Source organism: Brassica napus, chromosome A1 (assembly GCF_020379485.1).
Source record: "Brassica napus cultivar Da-Ae chromosome A1, Da-Ae, whole genome shotgun sequence".
NCBI classification, from domain to species: domain Eukaryota; kingdom Viridiplantae; phylum Streptophyta; class Magnoliopsida; order Brassicales; family Brassicaceae; genus Brassica; species Brassica napus.
Window position 1 is genome coordinate 2,633,365 of NC_063434.1, and position 23,561 is coordinate 2,656,925.

The 23,561-nt window shown below is 31.2% G+C and overlaps 2 protein-coding genes and 1 pseudogene across 2 annotated transcripts; all 3 read right to left on the reverse strand.

The window, feature by feature from the left end:
• Positions 1 to 8,266: 8,266 nt before the first annotated feature.
• Positions 8,267 to 9,488, reverse strand: LOC106371169 (ethylene-responsive transcription factor ERF043-like). Its single transcript, XM_013811207.3, has one exon. It carries the CDS (start codon positions 9,220 to 9,222, stop codon positions 8,533 to 8,535), a length of 690 nt encoding a protein of 229 aa, XP_013666661.2. The 5' UTR covers positions 9,223 to 9,488; the 3' UTR covers positions 8,267 to 8,532.
• Positions 9,489 to 16,419: 6,931 nt separating this feature from the next.
• On the reverse strand, positions 16,420 to 19,999 carry LOC106371179 (VAN3-binding protein). The gene is made up of 8 exons (XM_013811216.3): positions 19,802 to 19,999; positions 19,424 to 19,722; positions 18,580 to 18,645; positions 17,769 to 18,135; positions 17,357 to 17,521; positions 17,240 to 17,289; positions 17,053 to 17,110; positions 16,420 to 16,815 (listed from the first exon to the last, which is right to left on the reverse strand). Exons 1-8 carry the CDS (start codon positions 19,854 to 19,856, stop codon positions 16,592 to 16,594), a joined length of 1,284 nt encoding a protein of 427 aa, XP_013666670.1. The 5' UTR covers positions 19,857 to 19,999; the 3' UTR covers positions 16,420 to 16,591.
• A 1,831-nt stretch (positions 20,000 to 21,830) lies between these two features.
• Positions 21,831 to 23,561, reverse strand: LOC106371187 (annotated as a pseudogene).

The following is a 23,561-nucleotide window of genomic DNA, read 5'->3' on the forward strand; positions in this document are numbered from 1 at the left end:
AATCTTAATGTACTTTTTTCATTTTTAAAAATGTTTATTTCCATTTCATATATTTTTATTTACGTAATATCTATATTTTATATTTTAAAATAGATATTTAAATATTAATGTACTTTTCCATTTTTTAAATTGTGTATTTACTTATATTATATATTTTACATTTTAAAATAGATGTTTAATGCTTGATGATCTTTTTCCATTTTTAAAAAAATTGTGTATTTACTTATTATTACATATATAATTCATATATTATATATTTACATTATTTGCTTATTATTTATTTTCGTGTATATGTATTTCCATTTCTTGTACTTTTCATTTACTTAATATCTATATTTTACATTTTAAGATAGATGTTTAAATCTTAATGTACGTTTTCCATTTTTTTTAAATTGTATATTTCCATTTGTTATACTTTCTATTTACATAATATCTATATTTTAAATTTTTAAATATATTTTTAAATCTTAATGTAATTTCCCATTTTTAAAATTTGGTATTTACTTATATTATATATTTACTTTTCTTTATATTGTGTATTTCTATTTCTTATACTTTCTATTTACTAATAATTTTATATTTTAAGATTGATTTACATTTTAAGATATATGTTTAAATCTTAATGTAGGTTTTCCCTTTTTTTTTAAATTGTATATTTCCATTTGTTATACTTTCTATTTACGTAATATCTATATTTTAAATTTTAAGATATATTTTTAAATCTTAATGTAATTTTCCATTTTTTAAATTGGGTATTTTCTTATATTATATATTTACTTATTATTTATTTTTCTTTATATTGTGTATTTCTATTTCTTATACTTTCTATTTACTAATAATTTTATAATTTAAGATAGATTTACATTTTAAGATAGATGTTTAAATACTAATGTACTTTTTCCATTTTTTAAATTGTGTATTTCCTTTTCTTATACTTTCTATTTGCGTAATATCTATATTTTATATTTGAAGATAGATGTTTAAATCTTAATATACTTTTTCCATTGTTTTTAAGTTGTGTATTTTTTTTCTTATACTTTCTATTTACTTAATATCTATATTTTACATTTTAAGATTGATGTTTAATATTTAATGTACTCTTTCCATTTTTTAAAAATTGTGCATGTACTTATTATTGTATATATAATTCGTATATTTATATATTTATAAAATTTACTTATTATTTATTTTTCTATATATTGAGTATTTTCTTTTTCTTATACTTTATATTTAGTTAATATCTATATTTTATATTTTAAGATAGATGTTTAAATCTTAATGTATTTTTACATTTTTAATGTAAAACGGCAATGTTTAATAGAAGAAGTTGGACAAATAGTCAAATAGTTATATTTATGTTTTTTTTCTTTTTTTATAAAATGGTAATGTTACATTATGGAGATAAGCCGCTTTTTTTAGTGAAAAATGAAAATCTTACATATGTTTAATGTAGTTTTTCTATTTTTTTATGTTGTATGTTTACATATTATTGTTATTTTTAAATGTAAAATGGTAATATTACATATTTTTAATGTAGTATTTTCATTTTTTTATGTTGTATGTTTATATATTATTTATTCTTTTCGAAATTATATATAATGTTTTTTTTTACAAAATATTAATTTTACATTATGGAGATAAACCGTCTCTTTTTAGTTAAAAATGGTAATCTTACATATGTTTAATGTAGTTTTTCTATTTTTTATGTTGTATGCTTACATATTATTATTTTTTAAATTAAAAATGTAAAATGGTAATCTTACATATGTTTAATGTAGTATTTCCATTTTTTATGTTGTATGTTTACATATATTTATTATTTTCAAAATTATATATAATGTTTTTTTTTTTTATAAAATGGTAATGTTACATTATGGAGATAAGCCGTCTTTTTTTCAAGTGAAAAATGGTAATCTTACATATGTTTAATGTAGTTTTTCTATTTTTTATGATGTATGTTTACATATTATTTATAATTTGCAAAATTAGTAATATTAAAGTGTAAAACTATATTTTATGCCACGTGTCATCTTTTGAGAGAAGTTTTTTTTGCTGATGTGGACGCTCTATGGAGCCTCAAAAGGTTCCTTTTATTAGTAAGGATTATCGGTGATTGTTCAGCATATCCGATTTATTGTTTGTCATCAAAAACAAGAAGGAAAAAAAGAGATATACATTTTCTTTTGGTCGCTAGCTATATAATTGTGCTTTATATTTGTTTTGAGAACATGGTATATTCCTAGTCCATATACCCAATTGGGAAAATGAAAAATGTCAGATTTTAAATTATATAGTACAAAGCCCCATGACAACTACTAAGAGATTCCTTATAAAATAAAACTGCAATTTGGGTCCATATGTTTGCCACATTTGTTTGTCACATCTGTTATGTGTCTCTAGTCTTAAGAATAATCACTTCTTTTAATCATTATCGGTTATCTCATCCTCTTCATTAAAATGCTAGTGAATAACATCATTCTATTTATCTTGATTTTCTAGGTTAAAATATGTTCATATGAAATGTCAACTCAGCACCTTAAGCGTTGTTACTATTAACTTGCTTTCACCAAAATATAAATGAGAAATTTACAGTCAAATCTGTAAACAGAGTAACTACTCAACTCTATTTTTTATTATAAAAAACAGATATTTAGTTTGCTGTTCGCAAATGATAGCAAAAGATACGACCCACGTCCCAATACAACACTAAATAAGAAACTTTAAAATTAACCTTGACTAATCGATCTGGCACAGACAAAGATGCAGTTAGCTCAATCTAGGCTCGTAGCTATACTTATTAACATTCTGAGCACCCTTTTGGGACTTCATAGATATTCATGTCACGAGTCAATGATCACTATATCACAGATATATGGTCATCTAAGAAGATAATAATGAAAAGGGAAAAACATATTTCCTTTAGTGTATATATAGGGTCCAATGCTTCCTTTAGTAATTGAAAACTTTTTAAAAAAAAAGCATTCGAAATACAAAATTTGTCTATGAGGCACTAAACCCTAAAAATGGCATCACTAAAGCGTCATGGTGCATGAGATGAGTTGCATTTTAGAACTCGTTGTTTTATATGCAACGCTCTTTTTTTTATTGCGCAATGTCCCTTCATGCCCCAATTGATTCCTACAATGTAATTAACCAAGAGTACTAAATAATGTTATTTAATTGATTTTGGTCAGTTGTGTGGCGGACAAAATCAGGTTTCCCCACAAACAAAGCTCCATATTTATTGTTTAATACATACTTATTGCCTTCTTTATCAAGTTATTCTCTTAGTGATGAATGTTGTTGGGTCAACGGATGTTTATTTATTAATATTTTCTACAGATTTATATAGTTAACAAACGAACAAAAAAGAAAGTATGTGCCATTTTGTCAAGTGCATAGTATTTTGGTCAGCTGCTGAAATTAACAAATTAGACAAAATATTGGTTTCCTATCCTCTGATTGAAGGAAAATAAGCTAGCGTTGAAAACTAAACAGTGTATTTGACCAAAAATGTCTAGTATTGTTTATTTTATTCGTGATTACCACTGATTAATACTATAAATTCATAGAACATATCATAAATTCGTGCTACGGAAAGGTGTATGACTAAAACTAGCTCCCTTCAAATAATACATATTTGGTGTTTATATTATTTGACATAACAATTAGTTTTGTTGTACACAGTTAACAAACTTATTTACACATAATGTTACTATTGTTCTACATATAATGAAGTCTATGAAGATGCGCCTTTATTAGTGGGCATAATTATTTTTTATTAGTTTTACCAAATTTGTCGGTATGTGAAATCAAAACAGTAAAAAGTAAAAAACACAGCACAAACATTATCAGCTAGGGCTTCTCTTTATTCATCACAGTATATATATACTATCATAATCATAAATGAAAAACAGGTTAGTTCAAAATTTTCTAAAATTTTGTGTTAGGTGAATGTCGTAGGAACTTGAATCTTTGCTGGGCGTTTTTCATTTATCACTCGAGTGGCTCCAATAAATGGTTCAACGTACGTACGCCTTAGGGCTAACTTTTGGCAGATATTATCTGAATTGATTAATTAATTTCCCATAATTTTTCATTGGTCAGCTCTCTTTTCGAATTTGCAAATAAGAAGAAACGAAAGTAAACGGAAAGCAATCAAAGAAAGTAAAATCTGAAGACCCGTTTAATAAAGCATCAGATAAAATAGTTACAAAGAAGCTCACGTAAGAAGTCAAAGACTATAAGCACGGCCCATATTTGCTTATGATTCTTTTACAATTTAATCAAATAGAAATCTAAATATCGGGCCCTTGACGCAGCTGCCTTTTTAAAACTGTAAGCTTAGCCCATATTCGCGTCTTAGCAAGCTCATCTTATTGTTACTTCTTCGATATAGGTGATGATTGGTTCGACTGTGGCTTAAAAAATTTAGTTGTAGATGTTTAGCTGTAGATAAATTAGTTGTAGCTGTAAAGTTGTTACTGTAGATTTTTTCTGCAGAGACTTTTGTTGTAGTTAAATTTGTTGTAGCTTTAAGTTATAGGCTGTAGATATTTTAAAATAAAATATATAAAATATGTGTTGTATATATAAAATTATTATTTTATATGAATTAAAATAATTTATATTAATATTTTTTAATAAATTATCAAAATTTATTGTAATTTAAAAAGTGATATGTAAATAATATTTATATTATTTAAATATTTTAATAATTAAAAAAAACACTCAAATTCAAAACTAAAATATTTATAAAAGTTTTTTATTATGATTATATAATTTATTTGATATTATAGTATTTTTTTTACATTTTACAGATTCTACAGCCTATAAAAATATGATGTAGCATTTTTGCCTAAAATACATAATAAAAAGTTTTGTTTTGTTTTTTTTGCTGTAGCTTTAAAAATAAAGTTAAAGCATGATTGGTAAAATTAAATAAAAACTTGATGTAGACTTTAATTTTTAAAAGTAAAACTAAAGCATGATTGGTAAAATTTAGTGATTTAAAAATAAATAAAGCTAAAGTAGGGAGATAAAGTCCAACCAATCACCCCCATAGTTTCTAATTTCTACAAATTAGGTGAAGGATTTGGTTTCGGCGGCTTAAACACCACCTTACCAGGCCATAACTTTAATAAATGGTAATAGTGTTACTATCTGTCCAAACCAAAATATAATGTACATAAAAGAGGGAAAATGATATTAAGATAAGCTAAATTCTTTTGAGAATTGTAGTTTAGAACTTGTTTCTCTCGACGAGAATAGTGTCGCTATAAGCATTGTTATCAGTGTTACAATAGACCATTGCTACCAATCTTATTTGGCGAATGGGGGTCCTCGCTGGTTGAAATCCACTGCCAATGGAGTATCTATGTCCTGACATGACGCAACTAACCTGTTGGTTGTCGAGTCTTTAGCATGTTTTCTTATTCATGCTCTGTTTTTGGCACCTGCTGATATTCTTTCTCTTGTATTTTTTTTTTCGGTATTTTTTTCCTTCCAATTATTTTTTAAGAGTTGTGTGTGATGTTAGGGAAATATGTGTGTGTTTTTAACCTTCAGATTAAGAAATACAGTCAGTGTTAAAAAAAGAAAGATATCACTAGCTGAAACAACGTGAAGAGAGGTGTGCATCCAATGTTGTATATGGTTCAACCGGCAACTATCTCATAAACACATGAAACTAATAGAAAAAAAATGAATAAAATAAAAATAAAAATTAGAAGGAATGATTTTTATTCTAAATTTAACGAAGAATAAGTTTATTTTATGATCAATGAAAAAAAAAGATATTTGTTAGGAAAAACAAAGAATCTAATATTTTTATTTATTGTTTGGTCACATTTAAATAATTTTTTGAGGAAAAATGTTATTTGAGATTTTAAATAATAGATATGGAAATTATTGTTTTTCTTTTGTATCGTACCATCATATCAGTATATTACCCTGATACCTCTGGATAATTAACTTAGCAAAAAAAGGATCATTATAAACTCTTCTAATATCATACACTAGTTTTACGGCGTTTTGTAAATAAAGATTCACCAATCTCTACATGCCGTCATGCAGAAATACTATACTAAATTATATAGTACCCAATAGAAAAAAACAATAATAATAATAACACCGACACAACAGTTGAATATGGGGAAAATTATTGTTAAGATTTCGCTTTCAATGAATAGAAACACAATGTACATGGGTTTTTACTAGAAAAAGTAATTAAAAGCCAAAATCCAATAATTTCATGCGACGATCATAGCAAAAATTAGATTGCCGCATAAAAGATGGATTCTGATTTAGCACGTGGCCTACTAACCCATGCCGACGATGATATATATATCAATATATGTGCAATAATTCATGCAAGATACAATGCAAGATATATCAATTCGATGAAGAAAAACCTAGTGATCAACCAATTAATTGGAAGAAATATAAAAAGAGGTTCCCATTTCAATTACACCATGTAAAAGGTCCTTTTTCTTTTGATTTCCTAGCATCCAGAGTCAAGGTTCCGACTAATATATTTTTTAAAAGTTTACTTTGCATAATCAACAATATCTTTTAGAAAACAAACGTAGTTGGATCCAACAGAATTATATAAGGATCAACTAGAGTCGTAAATGCACACTTAAAATGCTTGCTATAGCTACTAAGACGGTGGGTATTTAAGCTCCTATCTTGTTTAGTACTATCATCGGCCAATGATGCGACCTTGCTTTTCTAAAAGGACAGAAAATGAAACAAAAAAAATTGAGATTTAATTGGGAACACGACAATGCGAGTGATAACTGGACCAATCAAGATTTGAATTTATTTCTGTCCTTATCTTCTTTTGGTTCTCCACGATGAATCTTAATTATTTTGTCATGGGACAATCTGCAGATTTTATTTGCCTTCCACAAATCAAACATGCACGTGGGCGTTTCCCTTCACGTATTCATGGAACCATCCAAAACTCTAGACGTCTGTTTCCTTTATAAACTCACTGCCGGTTTACCAGGTGAGTATTTCTATAAACCATTTGAAACCAATTTATTAGAGAATCTCTTTCCATATAAATTATAATTAGCGATCATACGCATTGATCAAATCAATGTTCTTGCGACCATTAGCTTAATTCTAACTCGTATGATATTTTCTATATTAATATCATGATTCTTGAACTTCAACCCACAAACATTATTGATGATCATGAACGTCTTTAGTTATGGGTATATTCACGTCTATGTGTACTTTGGTACGCTCAATATAGTTGTTGGCCCTAGTTAATGTTACTCTATTCTACTTTTTAACAAATTGTCTCTACTTTACAAATTTATATCCATGTTAGGTAAATTATAGTGGAAACGTTTTACAATTCGTTATTTTGTATTCATTATGCTTGTTCGGTGGGTATTTGACTGTCATTTAAATATCAGAGTAACAACGTTTTGGTAGGAGGAGACAATTAGTAAACTTGTGTTTCTTTGATATCATTGGATCACCTTACATTGTCAAACTTAAGAAAAAAAAATAAGAACAAGAAGTTATAGGATTTGTATCTTGGTTGTTGTTTGTGCACGTTTGCGACTGCATGTTATATAATATGATGTTTTATAAAATGAAACACAACCTACATTAATATTAGAAAAGGTAATAATAATATCAAAATGAAAAGAAACTATGTTTGGACCTTACAGAGATGTTTTACAAACAATCTTTAGTTTAAAGATATTTAGTTTAGAAATCATTTAGGGGGAAAATCACATAAACACAACTGAAAATGGTGTTTCGACCCATGATCAGAAGCCTAATAATGGTTATAGCTTAACTAATTAACTAATTAGTTAATGAATGCCCTTTTTCAAAAAAAAGAAAATTTAGTTAATTAAGTTTTTTTTAAGATAAATTTAGTATACCAACCCCCTACCCACCCTCCCCCTACCCAACAAGTTACGTTTCATTTTGTAGCACATGTTTGATATGTATTTAATTGTGCTCAAAGTATAAATTATACTCCCTCTGTTTTTAAAAGATACATATTCTAGATAATGCATCACTCATACATCAGTTAGTTTTTCCAATAATCAAGTACCTTACGGTTCACTTCTTCCAGCTAATTAAATGTCAAAGTTTAAATTGTTGCGTAATGGGAATGTCAAAAATTAGAAAACATGGCGTATCAAAGATGGATGAGCGCGGGCCACGTTACTGTTTTCAAATAGTAGAATTTTATATTGATCTTGCAAGAATATAAAAAATTGGAAGGTTTAAAAAACACAAACACTACTGTCATTATTTCGGCTAAACTCGAATAATATAAACACTTACATTTCATCATCATTCATTTCACCGACTAAACAAGGAGCATAACTACCAACATTATCATTTATCAATGCCACAGCACTACCTGACCATCTTAGAGATATCTCTCATCACGCAATGTGAAAAAAAGAACATAGAGATTCCCATGGAAACTAAACCAACAAAACAAAAAGAGAAAAAAATACACAATTTTTTTTTATTTTACAGGGAAAATTGTTACCAAGAAAAGCTTTCATCGAAAACAGAGTTCAACGGAGAATCATTATTATTATACGTAAAATCATCTCCCGGACCACCGCGTAGCCATGACGGCATGAACACCAAATCCTCCAACGTGTCATAAAACACGAACTCGTTCGACTCGTCTAGACTCGTTCCTAAACTCGGCAGCTCGACTATTTTCTCCAAATCGTCCGACACTCTACTTTCCTCGTCAATGCTCGTCACACACGACGACGCCGTTTCACTACTCTCACTCTCCGACCTTTTACTCGACGCGTTACTCTCGCTCTCTGACCCTTTATCAGACGTCGCCGTTTCGTTACTCTCGCTCTCAGCCCTCACGTGACGTACCTGCTTCGTACCGAAGTCCATGAGAGCCGCTTTGGTCGCCGCAGCTCTGACGTCACGAGGGCTGAGCGAAACGGGTCGTGGTAGAGAATCAGATAGCTCGGGGAAGTTGAGAATGGCGGAAGAGCCTTTGATGCTCAGAGCCGCCACGTCGTGAGCGCGCATGGCCATCTCCGCCGTCTGAAAAGTCCCGAGCCAGATTCTTGATTTCTTACGTGGCTCACGAATCTCAGATACCCATTTTCCCCAGCTCCTCATGCGTACTCCACGATACACGGGCTGCTTACTTCCTCCCTTCTTCTCCTTGTCGGAACCAAGTGAAGAAGAATCCACCATTGTTAAGTCGTGTTCCACGAGCTGTCGGAAAGAGCTGGACTCTTCTGCTTTTACCTTTTTTTTTAATTGTAATGAGATTTGAGTTTGCTATAAAAAGAAAGAATCTAATAAAACTCAAGAATATCTGACGCGGAATGAGGGAGGAATTGTTATAAAGAGTTAAAAGATTGTTCTTGTTTGTATCACTATTTGGTGAAATTTCTAAGTCTAGTTTTTTTTGGATGTTTCCAAATCTCTCAATGATTTCTTTCAATGTTTAGAATTAACTTATATATATAGAGTTTTCATATATATATAACATTTTTGCATACTCTCGTTTATATGTGGTGGAAAGAGATGGCCCCATGCTTACCTACGAGACAGGTTGGTGTGGATGTAATGTAATGTAACTATAGTTTTATTTTTGGTTGAAAGTTTTTTTAAAAATCTTTTCAATTATAACGCAAAACACGAGACGGTGTTTTCTAATCTTTTGCTTTTACTTTTTTCTTTTGTGATGTGACACTTAGAGGTTCCTAGACTTTTCTTCTGCAGCTACATTTGGTCTTATTATTCGCTAAAAAAGAAGAAGAATTACAATAAGACTCGGATTGTCTTCAATGTATTAACTTGTACGACTTGCAACGTGCAAGGATTCGAATCTACGGTAGAGTACATAGTCAGTCAGCAGTCTACTGGATTCACAGAACTCATAAGTAGAAAGAGTTTGTCTTTTAAGTATTTGTCATTGTTAATCCACAAAATATTTTACTATAAATATAATAAATGAATTGGTTAAGTCGGCAACCTAGGCTAGGACGTACTAATAAATTCCTAACTAATTAAGTAACAAGTACTGCATGCATTATGTCACGTTTCTTGAACCGCTGATGAATCCGTTCCATCCAAAATAAATAAACTTCATGAACGTTACCATCAAGCTTACACTGATCGACCTATACAGTGGGAACACCTTGCTTTTTTTAATTAATGTAATCCGTATTCTGAAGCACTAAATTACATATTGTGTGTCGGCTAGAGACGAATGTTTAATATGTTAATCAAATACCACCAAAGGTCAATTTTTATCATGCGATATAGATACCATCATTGCAGTATGGATCTAATCAAAAGATTATATTTTGAAGTTGTCGTTTTCTATATCTCCTTCGGTGGTGGGGTTCTAAAAGGGCCTTCGTTTTTTTTTAAAAGTTGCTCCATTATTACATCATCAACACTGTCGAAAATATCAAATAGTGATAAGGCGGACTTCTCAAGCTTTTTGTTGCTTATATTGCTGAGAAAATATCAGTTCGTCTGTCTAGAGCTATATTTGCAGTTTTGCACGAATGTTTATTTGTATGATAATTTGTTCAGAATGTAATGAAAGAGAAGGCTGTAGCCGTATATATCCATGAAAATGTACTCCATACAAATTCTGAACATATTAGTTTAGACGTACGATGATCAACCAATATGCACGATAGCTTATAAAACACGCATACATATATATAATGTCGTTATATGTCTTTGGTCTTCACTTAGTACTTAAATCTCTCAGCCAAAGCTTTTTTTCTTATTTCAATTGTGAACATAAAAAGTTTGCTAAATATTTTTTATAAAGTCACAGAAGCATGCATGTTAACTCAAAAACCAGTAATCTTTAACTTGTTTAAATAATAACATGACAACGGTTAAGTTATTTTCAGTGAGTTTTAAGCAAGTGATTTTTTCTCTACAATAAAACTAATGCATTGAATAAGTAGTTGTAAGATAGCTTTGAAAATAAAATAAAATTGAGCTTTATGAATGTATTTTTACATTTAAAAAAGTAAATCTATGTAAATATGATAAGAAATCTATAATGTTAATGAAATACCCAAATTCTTTTGATGATATAGGTCTTCTAAAAGTGTTGTGCACACTCAACATTGTTAATCTCTTAAAAATTATTAAAATCATCACATCATGGCATGTCATTATGACTGTGGTGTTTAAATTTAAAGTAGGAATGTTCTATTTTTAAACCTATTTTACTATGAGTTTGACCGGGGGGAGAATAATTAGAGGTACAGTAACATAGAGTAATTTATAGGAGATAAAAGTAAGTAATAGGTAGGCATGGGCATTCGGGGTCCCAATCGGGTTTCGGTTTTATCCATTCGGGTTTCGGTTTTTCGGGTTTATCAAAATCAACCCCATTCGGGTTATATAAAAGTTCGGTTCGGGACCGGTTCGGGTTCTATCGGGTTCGGGTCGGGGTTAGTAAATCTTCAAAGAACCGGTATAACCCATTGTACTTTCGGGTTCGGGTCCCAGTCGGTTCTTCAGTTTAAAAATACCTGATTTGTACCTATTTTGTAACTAAAACATAAATGAAATCGGTTCTTCGGATTTAAAATACATGATTTGTACATATTTTAATAGCCAAAACATAAGTAAAATCGATTCAAAAATAAGAAAAAACATCAAACGTGATCATTGAAAATCAAGCAAAAGATAAACATAGTTAGTGATAGAAAGAAAACCAGATAAATGAAATCATAAAACAAAAAATAAGTTCTCATGAAATGAGAAATATTATTCAATAAAAACAAAACCAAAATCTAAAAACTTCAGGCATCAACCGCCACATTCCACCATCAATCTTCATGTAACATATAATTATTTTAGAAGTTCAATAATATCTTAAAGTATTTTGGATACATATTAAGAATTAAGATCATATTTGGTAGAAGTTCTTTTTGTGATTTTAAATGTTTCGGGTTCTATCGGATATCCATTTAGGTACGGGTTCGGTTCGGATAATACCCATAACCCAAAATACCAAAAAACAGGATCCATTCGGTATTTATGTCGGGTTCGGGTCGGGTTCGGATTCATTTTTATCGGATCGGGTCCGGTTCGAATTTTCGGGTTCGGTTTATTTGCCCAGCCCTAGTAATAGGAAGGAAAATTAACTATTCAATTTAATTATACTTTATTTTTATGTGTTATTCTAATTTCTTTTCAGAAAAGGAGAAGGAAAATATTATCAAAAATAAGAAAAGACAAAACAAAAATGGTTATTTTTTATGAAAACGAATGAATATAACATTTTTTTTTCTTTTTCGACTAATAAAAGCTAGAGGGAATTAGAATAACTACAAAAAAAATTCTCACACTTTTACTCTATACTAATAATAATCTAGCCAGATACTATATGTATACCATGAATGAAGACTTTAAGAGTATTCTATCATAATAGCATTTAATTCGACCAAATTGATTGACCTGCATATATGCTCCACACAAATACACACTTAAATCGACACAAACGTTACATGGAACCTGCATAGAACTAGAGAAGCGATGATTTAATTCATGAAGATCTTTAGGTTGAAAGAATAATTCTGATGATATTGATCAGATATTAGAGTTTGAGTTCTTTTATTGCGACTTTCTAACAAATGCAAAAGGCTTTAAACACATATTCAGTTGTTTACATGCTGCTGCAAGAACTCCGGTTCATATTTTTGGTAGAATTTAAAACCTGGACCAAGTATTGTTATATTACTTCATATGCTTATAATTAAAAAACTTGTCGTCACCAGTCATTGTCTTTTGTGTACTATTTTGCCATCGTCGTCTACAATCCACATAGTTTTTTCTTGATATTTATTTGTCGACGTCAGCTTTTTCTTTTGTTTTTCCTTCCCATCCACTGAAATTCTATGATCTGGAATCAGGTTTTAACAGCCCAAAATTGAAATGAATTGAGTGAATGCTAGCTACGATATACTATTATGAATTAATTAAAAAGGACTATCGTGTAAAAAAAGAGTGAAGAAGTCGACAAAAGTTGAAGAAGAAGAAAAGAAAAGTTGTACGGACAAGATAATCCAGCTGTCTTGTTGAGTTGCATTGTTCGAGTCCTTGACAACTCTTTGACGCGTTTTTTACTATGGTTAACACGTGTCCCAACCGCGACCAGACACGGTCTCACGTGATTCAATTATTGCACCCTGCCACCATATTAACAAGCAGGGGCGGATCCAGAAAATAACTTAATATGGGGCACAATATATAAATTTATTTTTTGTTAAATATAATTTAATTATTAAATTAAATTATAGTTTTACAAGACATTATTCATTAACTTTCTCAGAATAAATAACATAATTTTTTTTTTGTAATTTTAAATATTCATTTTCAATCATATCATCAAATTGTATATGCACATAGTAATTTTATTATAAATTTTATTTATTTTAGTTTTTATTTTTATCTTAAGTATTGAAAAATAAACTTAATAAAATAATTTTTAAATTTGAATTTTAATAAATTATGAATTTTATTTTGAAAAATTAATATTTAAAATTGATTGAAATATAATAAGATTGATATCATTTAAAAAAAATACTTTTAATAAAAATACTTTAACATTTGGATTTATGTATTATTGCTTAAAATTTGGTATTTAAGGGGTGGGGTGGAGTTTATTTTTATAAATGATTTAGTAAAGTTAGTTTAGTCATTTTTCATCAGCCATTTAAGGTTTATGAAATTATTCATCTTTTAAAAATAAATTTAGAAAGTGATTTCAAGTTTGTGGTAGAATTAAAATTTTCCCCTTTAAAAAAGTAAATAAAACAGTAATAAAAAGAATAGTTTTAGGTAGTAAAATAAGAAGAAGATATTTTATGCAATAGTAGCTAAAAATGTAGAAAAATTGAAAAAAAGACAAGCATCACAGAGGATTCGAACCCAGGGTGGGTGTGGCACCCTTCACACTTTGGGACCATTTTAGCTATACAATGCTCAATGTACTATGTTTCATAAGACATATATAGACAGTAGTATGTGGCACGTGCCACACCCACTTTCTAGGTGGGTCCGCCCCTGTTAACAAGGGATTATAATATAAAGTTTTGGTCATAGTTAAAGTACAATTTGACTAGTCGACGCAAGAAAAATACAATATACCAGAAAAACTAGCGAAATGCAAACTAAAACTTGATAATCAATCTGACTACATTTCCCTTAAGCTTAAATTACCTCTGCATGCTTTGTTACAAGTTACAGAACACATATAAAATTGTGTATATAGGTTGAATTTTTAATGGTGTTTGATGTAGGATAACAGGTTAGAAAAAAAAGGATAACACGTTAGAAATAATGCAATTCGTTTATACACTGCATACAAATGATATAAAAATGGTGTCAAATGAGTAAATGACATTCCATTTACGTCATTGGAGTAATATTAGAATATATAGACTGTCATTCGTATATACCTGGTAATCATTGTGTACTTTATATATTAACATTATTCATTAAAAAATTGTAGTCTTCTTTTTCTTTTAAAGCAAAAAAAAAAATTGTAGTCTTCACTATGTTATTCCCCAAATATAATTTTAAGATCACTCGATCAAGAATATTAAAAAATCTTTCATTTATATATTTTAATTATATAGCTTACAAATCTCTTCTGAAATTCTTTTATATGAAAATTTTTGGTATTTGTTTGTAGATTTTACAAATTTACTTTCATATTATGATATTAATATATATATATATATATATAATAAAAACATTTTTGAAAATTTAAATGAGAAATTCCCTATTATATACATTTTTAGTTTATTTTCACAAAAATAACATGCAAGTAGGAAAATGACCAACAAAAGTTTTATTAAAAAATGAATATACATTTATATCATAAGGTTAATTATTCTAGATTTATGGTTTATAGTTAAAGAGTGGAGTTTTGAGGGTGAAAATTCAAATATTAAAACAAAATATATTAAAAATTTCTAAATAAAAAAAAACTATTTTAGTTATTTTTAAAGCTATTTTAGTGATGAAAATTTAAAAATGCTATTTAAGAGAATTATCTTAAAATAACGATGTTTAAGAGATTTCTAACCATAGTCATCGATAGATTTCTAGATCCATTCTCAATATCTATAGATTTTATGGTCGAATAGTTTGTTCAAGAAGTTTGAAAAACATTTTTCAGTTCACGGGGTTCTGATATCATATGTTACCAAGATCAATTAAATTCAAGTCTTGAACTCAACCTCACTCTCGATTATTATGATACTTTGGCGTGCACGTACCGAATCAAGATAAATTGCAAAGCACACTCGGAATAAAAGCCTAATTTTAATTTTGGCTAAACTGACAGCAATCCACTACTTCTTAAGCTCCCCAATACTCTTACAAAGATTCATCATCAACCTCTACATATACACATAGAGACTCAAAAGCTCGAAAGAATGCTACCAAAATAAAGCCATTGAGACGAACTTATTATTACTGTTTTCTTTGTAGTCGATTATCTCACTGGCTAACTCCAAACCGATAATGTAGCCACAGTCCTTGAATAAAATTGGAATAGCCTTCGACCTCTAGGCCCAAAACTACTAAACATATTGAGGAGCACTTTCATGTACCGCATGGATCTTGTTTTTCTTACCATTTACTTGACCATACGAACAAATGTTTATTTATTTCTTACTTTCATGATCTACATTGTACGTATGTATCTTTGTGATCAATAAACTTGAATGTGTATTGTGTAATATTTTAAAGGACCCAGGAAAAGATAATCATAAGATCTATATCGAACACGTTATGTGGTCCTCTTTTGAATAATTTGTGCCGGTGATGGTTACAAGCAATACCTACTTGGTCGATCCTGGCCACTGTAATTGATATATGTCTACGTAACCAAAATAGGAATATGACTTTAACGTAGGACACAATATACACAAAAAGATATTCCATTATAAACACACGACCAATTGAAAAGTAGCTGCATAGCCATACATGTCTTTTTACGCCATTGAAAAGTATGCCATTATGTTGTGTCCAAAGCAATGTTTGTCGTCGAGCATCCACAAGTCAATTATGTAGAAGTTCTTTTATTAAAGATGAATAAATCCTTCATGCTTATTTCGCTGTTTTGAGACCTAAAGATCGATTCCTTTCAACCAGCAACATGATGGTTATGGTTATATGTTTGTTTGACATCTACGATGACAATATATCAGAATTTTCAAGATACAATCATATGAAAAGGATACTTTATAGAAGATGGAGCATAACAAAATAGAATCAGACGTTTTTCCAAAACGTGTTTGTTGCTGTGGGAACACTCAAATGATATTAACTTAGTCGTAACAATTAGATCCGGAATGTTAATATTGAACCGTTGAACCGGATACAAACCACTAGACCACTTCACAATTATTTTATTTGATTACACAAGAAACAAAAGATTTTGACAAATCACACAGGACACAAGGATACATGCTTTCCTCAACACACGCGAAACAGAAAAGTTCAATCTTCATCACATGATGTAATTTTTCAAACATAGTTTAGTCCTTCCGATTCAAACCACCTAATGTTTTCCAGTGAACACAATAGAACCAGTTTCTAGTGAGCTAAGAAGCTGCTGAATCCCTTCTATCCACATCTGCTTCTCTTTTTTGTTTACACATTCGAATTCAATCACCCTTTCAACGGTTTTTACCCCAAAGTAGGCTCTGCTCTCGACCATTTTTTCTACTCTTCCTCCTCTATAAGCCCATTCCGGTATATCTCGGCATACTCCATTGACAACGCCTGCATCCAAAAGCACCCAACCAAAAATGATAGGTTTCTAAATAAGGTGAAAAAAAAATGATTACCGGTTTTCGCTAGAAACCAGTTTCTTATTAGCTTCTGTTAATGGATGAAATCAATTTAACATCGGTAGTTGAAAAAATAATTAACTAATATATAGGTAATGACCGGTCCATTTATCGTTCACTAGTTTTAAGTTAAAAGTCAATGATCGATAAACCCAAATTTAACACTTACATTTCTTCGTCTTTGTGAAAGTTCCACCCACATGTTTGCTCTTCATTTTAAGTACCACCTATCTCAAAATGAAAGAGTCTATATATAAGAAGAAAGAACATAAAATGTTTTTATTTTTCGTAACACTAACATAAAATGTATATATATCAAATCTTGATGAAACAATCTTCCAAGCAAAGGAACTTACTTGCCAGTTCGAGTTGATGTTAAAAGATACTTGCTTCCAATGAAGGTCCCCTGTCACCAAATATTTTTCGTTAGCTTCTTGACATGATCAAAATGGATTTCTTGGATAACAAGTTACCTTTGCGGGTACGTTTGAGAAGCTCTTCTCCTCTAGAGACAAAAGTCATCGCTCCAAATACATTTCTCTCTTCCCTTTCTACGTTCTCCTTTGTTGCATATAACATTGCTTTGTTCTCATTATTCCTTTCCATTCTTGCTCTTAGAATCGCAGCTCCTCGTAACGCTAAAATCTCTCAATAAGCCTCAAAATTAGCGAAAACTATCCATAACGAACCAAACCATGATATTGATTCAAAACCAGGCACACGGAGTTCATTTTCATCATTTGAATAATTTAGCCGTAAAATATGCTATATATTTTGAATTAGGATTTTTAAAAGTTTACTTCGGACTTATAGGAGATTATGAACCATAAGATAAAACTTCCATGGTAATAAGAAAATAATATGTGATATAATAATAGTTACTACCTGTTGCAGCACTAGCCGTTAAAGCCATGACGTCTCCGTTAGTCCTAGCGTTGGTCGCAGAGCTAACAGCTGTTTCTATCTGGTTATAACCCGCTCCAATCTCTCCCGCCATTTCGATGCAGTGTGAAGCAATGAGAGCGGCTGCAGACGCGACCGCAGCAGCCACTGCTGTTGATTCAACCGTATGTTCTGCGGCTGCAACCGCGTTAGATGCAGCGTTCGCGGCTACGGCAGCAGCTACTCCCGCGACAGAGACTGCGGCGTGAATCTCAGCGTTGCGAGTTCTGGTTTCTTGTTTCTTCTTCTCCTTCTGATCCTTGAGTCTTCTTCCCATTGTTCTTCCTCTTACCATGCTCTTGTACAAATGCTGCATCACTCATATTAAAACTTGTATATAAGGTTCATTAATATATACATTATTGTAATCTTATTGTGTGTTACATATCCATTAGTTGGGATTTGGGAACTCGTTTATATTAATATTATATTTAATTTCCTCAAAATTTTATTTTATTAGACTATATCAGTTTCATTTCAGTTCAAGTTATTTTGAAATAAAGATAGTCAGCTCATAATATTCAGCTTTACCATATCAAAAAGAAAAGAAAATGGATTGAGTTAACAAGTGCATGTATCCATCATGGCATAACTATTATAATGCCGTCTCTTTTCTCTCGGTTAATTTTTTTATATACCAAAGTTCAGAAACCAACCAGCTTTTTTCCTTCTTTACGTGGACTTCTTTTAATAAAGACATGATTGATTTAAGACAAAAGATAAACCGAACAAAAACCGGTTTAATAGATCTTACCTTCATTTCTCTGCCGGTTCTTGGAGAAATTGGAGGACTGGTCTTGTTTCCTATGTGTGGCAGGAGCTGAAAAATAATTGACTAGTGTAAATTTTATGTTCAAGTAATGAGAGTGTAACCAAAGTCATACTTTTAAGTACAATCGATTTTCTTCTTTACTAAACTAAAACACACAACAACCACCCAAAAATCATATACAAAATTCGCATAAAAATGTCCATGCGCAAAGTTTAGTTACTTTTGACCAGACACAAATAATCAACCTCTGAGGCCTTTTTATTAAAATAAGATTTCTACCTTTAGTTAGTAAACTGTAACATATTAATGAGATTCCTCTCTAGAACGTTCAAAAAAAAAAAATTAATTCCTCTCTAGCAAATCAAAAACAATACTAGAATTATTTTAGGTGAAATTTTATTGACTGTATACATTTATTTAAAACAAAAATACTTAGTACTAGTAGAGATGTAGTATCGTCGTAATATCTTTAACCTGTTTGATACTCCCTCTGTTTCATAATAGATGAATGTTTGATTCTTTACACACATATTAAAGAAATTATCTTTTCTAAACAAAAAATCATTAAAATATATTATGTATATATAATCATTGGATATTCACATTAAAAAACATATTATGTATATATAATCATCCATCACATATTAAAAAATCACACGAATATTATTTCCATCTATTTTGTTTGTATTGTGGAAAAAGTTCAAATTGTCATTTTTAATTGTCATATTTTTTATTGCCTCTAGTGCAATTTCTCATAGAAGTAAAACATCATCATACCGAACCAGACCAGCCGAACCGGTTTAGAATGTAGGAAGAGATGACTTACAAGGTCACGAGAAGAAGCCATGGAAGTAGAATCTTCTTCATCTTCTCTAACTTCTTTATTGGTATTGACAATAGTAGAGAGAAGAAAAGAGTTAGTGTCGGCAGCCGAATTGTTGAAGAAAGCTTTTGTGAGTTCCACGGCTGAAATGCTCCATGATCTCCCTAGAAACTCCATCGTCTCCGTCGGTGTCTCCGGTGGTAACGCCGTCTTCACTTCAAGCGCCACCGTTGCTGGACCTTCTTCTTCTATGTTCTCTAGTTTTTTCCATGAGCTATCTTTCCCCGTATGGCACATCATCACTGAAAAATTCACATAACACCACAATTAATTTGAATGATTAAAGAAATTAATTAAGAGCAAGGAAAAACAACAACTTACATTGGTCTAAAGTAGTGGGATTATGTGTGAAGAGGGTTTTGTGCAAACTTGTCATTGTTGACAGAGATTTCAGATTTGATTGGAGAAGAATCACTATGTGACTTTGGCACTATATAGCTATAATTAAATGATTCCCTCTTTCCTATTTTCTTGCATTTCTACATAAAGGTAATAACTCCTTTTGTAAGTAAAATTAAAGGTAATTTATAAAGAAACATTATAAAATACAGTTCTGTCAAGGGATATTTGAATAAATATATGAATAAAGGTTTTCAACTAAATTGGAACTTTAAATTTTTTGGCTTTACCTTAGTTTTATTTAGGTTAAGTCTATGCTACCTTCATTTTTACTGATTTTTTACAGTTCAAATTTACGGGTTAAAACTTAACCAGCATAGCATTAACACTCAGCAAAGATACCGATGACTAAGAAACATAAATTGAATTGTTTCAAATTCTCCTTAATCATATACCATCTAATGCTTCATGATCTCTCCCTATATCTTCACAAATTCTTCATGTTTACAGTATAAAACTTTGAAAGAGAATTTTATCCCAAAAAAATTCTTCACTTTTCATCTGACTTGAACATCAACACCTAGAAAACACCGAGCTATGAAACCATTAAGTAATGGACGATAGATACAGCAACCAAGGAAAATGAAATAGAAATAGAGGCACAAGTAAAATAATTAACTATTATATTTTTTTTTGTTTCTATCGAATTCCTCAAATGGGTTTTGTGGGTATAAATTTAAGTAAAACAAAATGATGGGTTTGCCATTTGTGCCTAATTATTGCCTAAATGGAATGTTTGGTGAGAAAAGAATTCATTGCTTTCGTTTTCATTAGGAAACAAAACCAAAATAAACTTTTAACTTATAAATAGTGAGATAATGTTACATCATATATTAGTGTAAAGCAAAGTAGAAATATATCTGCAGAAGAATTAAAGGTAAATTGGTGGAGCCATAGAGTGTGGCATTTGTGATGATGCTGGACAAAGTGAGCCGATATTAAGGAACTTCTTCTTTCTCCTTTTTGCCTCCCACTCATTTTTATTCATATCCAAGAAGTCGAACTCTTATGATTACCAATCCATTATCATCGTGGTTTCTATCTAGGAAGAATGAGTGGAAACAAATACATATCTATGTATTATAAAAAGCAAATAAATTTCAATGTATTATAAAAAGCAAATAAATAAATAAATATATATATATATATATAAATAAAAGGCAAATGTCAAAAAATGAAGAATAAGAGATGGAGAGAGGGAATGGAAATAAATAAAATACTGGTCGAGTCTCTTAATACAGTTCATTCATGTTTCTCAGATTGTTAATGGCTCTTTGGTTAAGACATACATATACAAATTTTTCAACTTAGAAGATACACTTAAGAATTAAATGATTTCGAATATATATATATAAATTTTACATACACCAGACTGATATACATTGAAGAAGAAGCCTCCTACTGCTCACCTGCAGCAGCAGCAACTGAGTTGTTCTTTACTTTATCCTGAGATTTTTTACCTCCTGTTTATTCTTCTTCGAGGCCTTTGATTCTCCGGTTGTTTTCTCTCCCTCTCCATTGACTTCTTTCTTTTCTTGCTTATCTGTCAGGTGTTTGCAGAAGAAACTGTTATCAGTATTAGCCAGTGATTTTCTCAGCAAGTAATAATAAAGCCAGTGTAGAGCAGATTTGTGTGATTAAGTTACGCAAGCTCGCATGAATAATGTAGAGGAGAATTGTGTGATAGATACCTTGACAGTTTCCTTGACCATTGTTGGGTGCAACTCCAAAAAACCTACTAGACAAAGCCTCAAACTCAGCTTGTTCCTTCTGTTTCCTCTCTTTCTTGGAAAGCTGCCTCTCTGCCTCCTTAGGTGGTGCAGGAACTTCAGGCGCCTTACTTCACCTCAGGCTCTGCTTCTGGATGAACTTGCGTCTCATGCTCTTCCTCCAAATCATCATCATCATCACCTTCCTCAAGAATGTCTTCTTCACTATCACTTTCCTGCCACATTAGAAGCAAAGGCATCTCACTCAGAAACCAAATGAACAGATAGGCACACAACCAGGACGCAAACATATCACTAAAATTTTATAACAACAAAGGTTACAATTAGATATATGATGACCTTCAGAACACGAAAAACCACATAACATTTTCCTTCGAGACAATACAACATCCGCATAAGTCATAAACATCAGTCAAGTACAATGGCTATGTGAGGTAAATCCACAGCAAAATAAAAGCCAGAACCATTTGAACGCTCAAGTCCTCAACGAGATTTATTGCATAAACAAAACAAAAAAACTTTTTAAACCAGCTTTAACACAAGGGAGAAGACCAAATAAAACACATAGACGACGCAACAGCCTATGAAAGAAATACTGCAGAAACCTACCAACAGACTGAAAAGATAAGTGCCAACTGATTTGAACCACCGCAGCAAATTGCGAACTTGCGATGATCCTTAACATAAAGCAACGCTTGAAGAAACGGGAAGAGACTCTCGTTCACACCTCGCTCCTCTAGGAAGCTATGGAATACATCTCTCATCTTCTCATCCAGCTCCCTGTCAAAACAATTTACCAGCATTTGTTTGTCAGTAAAAAAAAAAAGCTTTGCTATCAACTGTGAGCTCCGTGTTTTATAAACACAATGCTCAAAAGCAGACACAAATCCTTGTTTTAAAACTGAGAAAGAACAAGCCAAAGAGTAAATCCTTGATTCGACGAAGATTCATGATACAACAAACTGAACTGATACATCTACTTATGCTTTATATAGAACACGTCTACCACCATTCTAAGTTCATATTCCTCAAACCACCAGAAAATGAGCAAACTACCAATGTTAACATAGTTAGCCTGTTCACATCCACATAATTCTGAAGACAAGACAGCTTAAAACAGAAATGAATCACATAAGCTTGCTTAGTACTGACAATCTTAAAAGTTCCCAAACACAGATTCTTCTTTAGTCTACTAGTACTACTAGTCCATATCTCTATATTCATAAACGGAATAACTATAAACTTTTAAATCAATTCTAATGAACAACGTTGTTACGAGAGAAGTCTGAAGAGAAGTTACTCGAAAGAAGGGCCAGTGTAACGAGCAGGATCATCAGACAACTCCAAATCCTCAAGCTTCGGCCTCATGGAAACAGAGTGAATCCCCAACGTGGAGGAACAGGTGGTTAATCCCATCATCATCACCTCCATGAGCAAACCGCATCACAAAGAGACTGATCTCTTCTTTTCCAACAGATTTCTTCAGAACGGCGCCAGTTCCCTCAAGGGATCCTTTCATAATCTCCAACGGTGAAGGAAGGCGCTGGATTTTAACCAAAAGGTTCAATCTTTAGAAGAGGAACAGAGGAGTCATCTTGGAGACTTCGAGGTAATGTTCCTTTAGGGAACGGAGGAGCATAGAGTCCTCCGCAGCTGAAACGTCGCTTGGCTTTCCACTTCCTCCACCGGCTTTACTGGATAGAGCTCGTTGAAGCTGACGCCGGACGGCGATGTTACCGATCACTCGCCTCAACATTTTTACTTCTCTGTCTTAAATACAGCGGCGAGTTGCCTTCTTTCTTCGCCGAGTAAACAAACAAGAACCTTCGATTTATATATACGCAAGAAAGGCATTTCGGTTCAATGTCTGGTTCGGTTCGGGTGGGGCATTCGGTTCAGTGTCGGGTTGGTTTAGTTTTGATTAAATTATAACTGAACTCAGTCAACTCTGT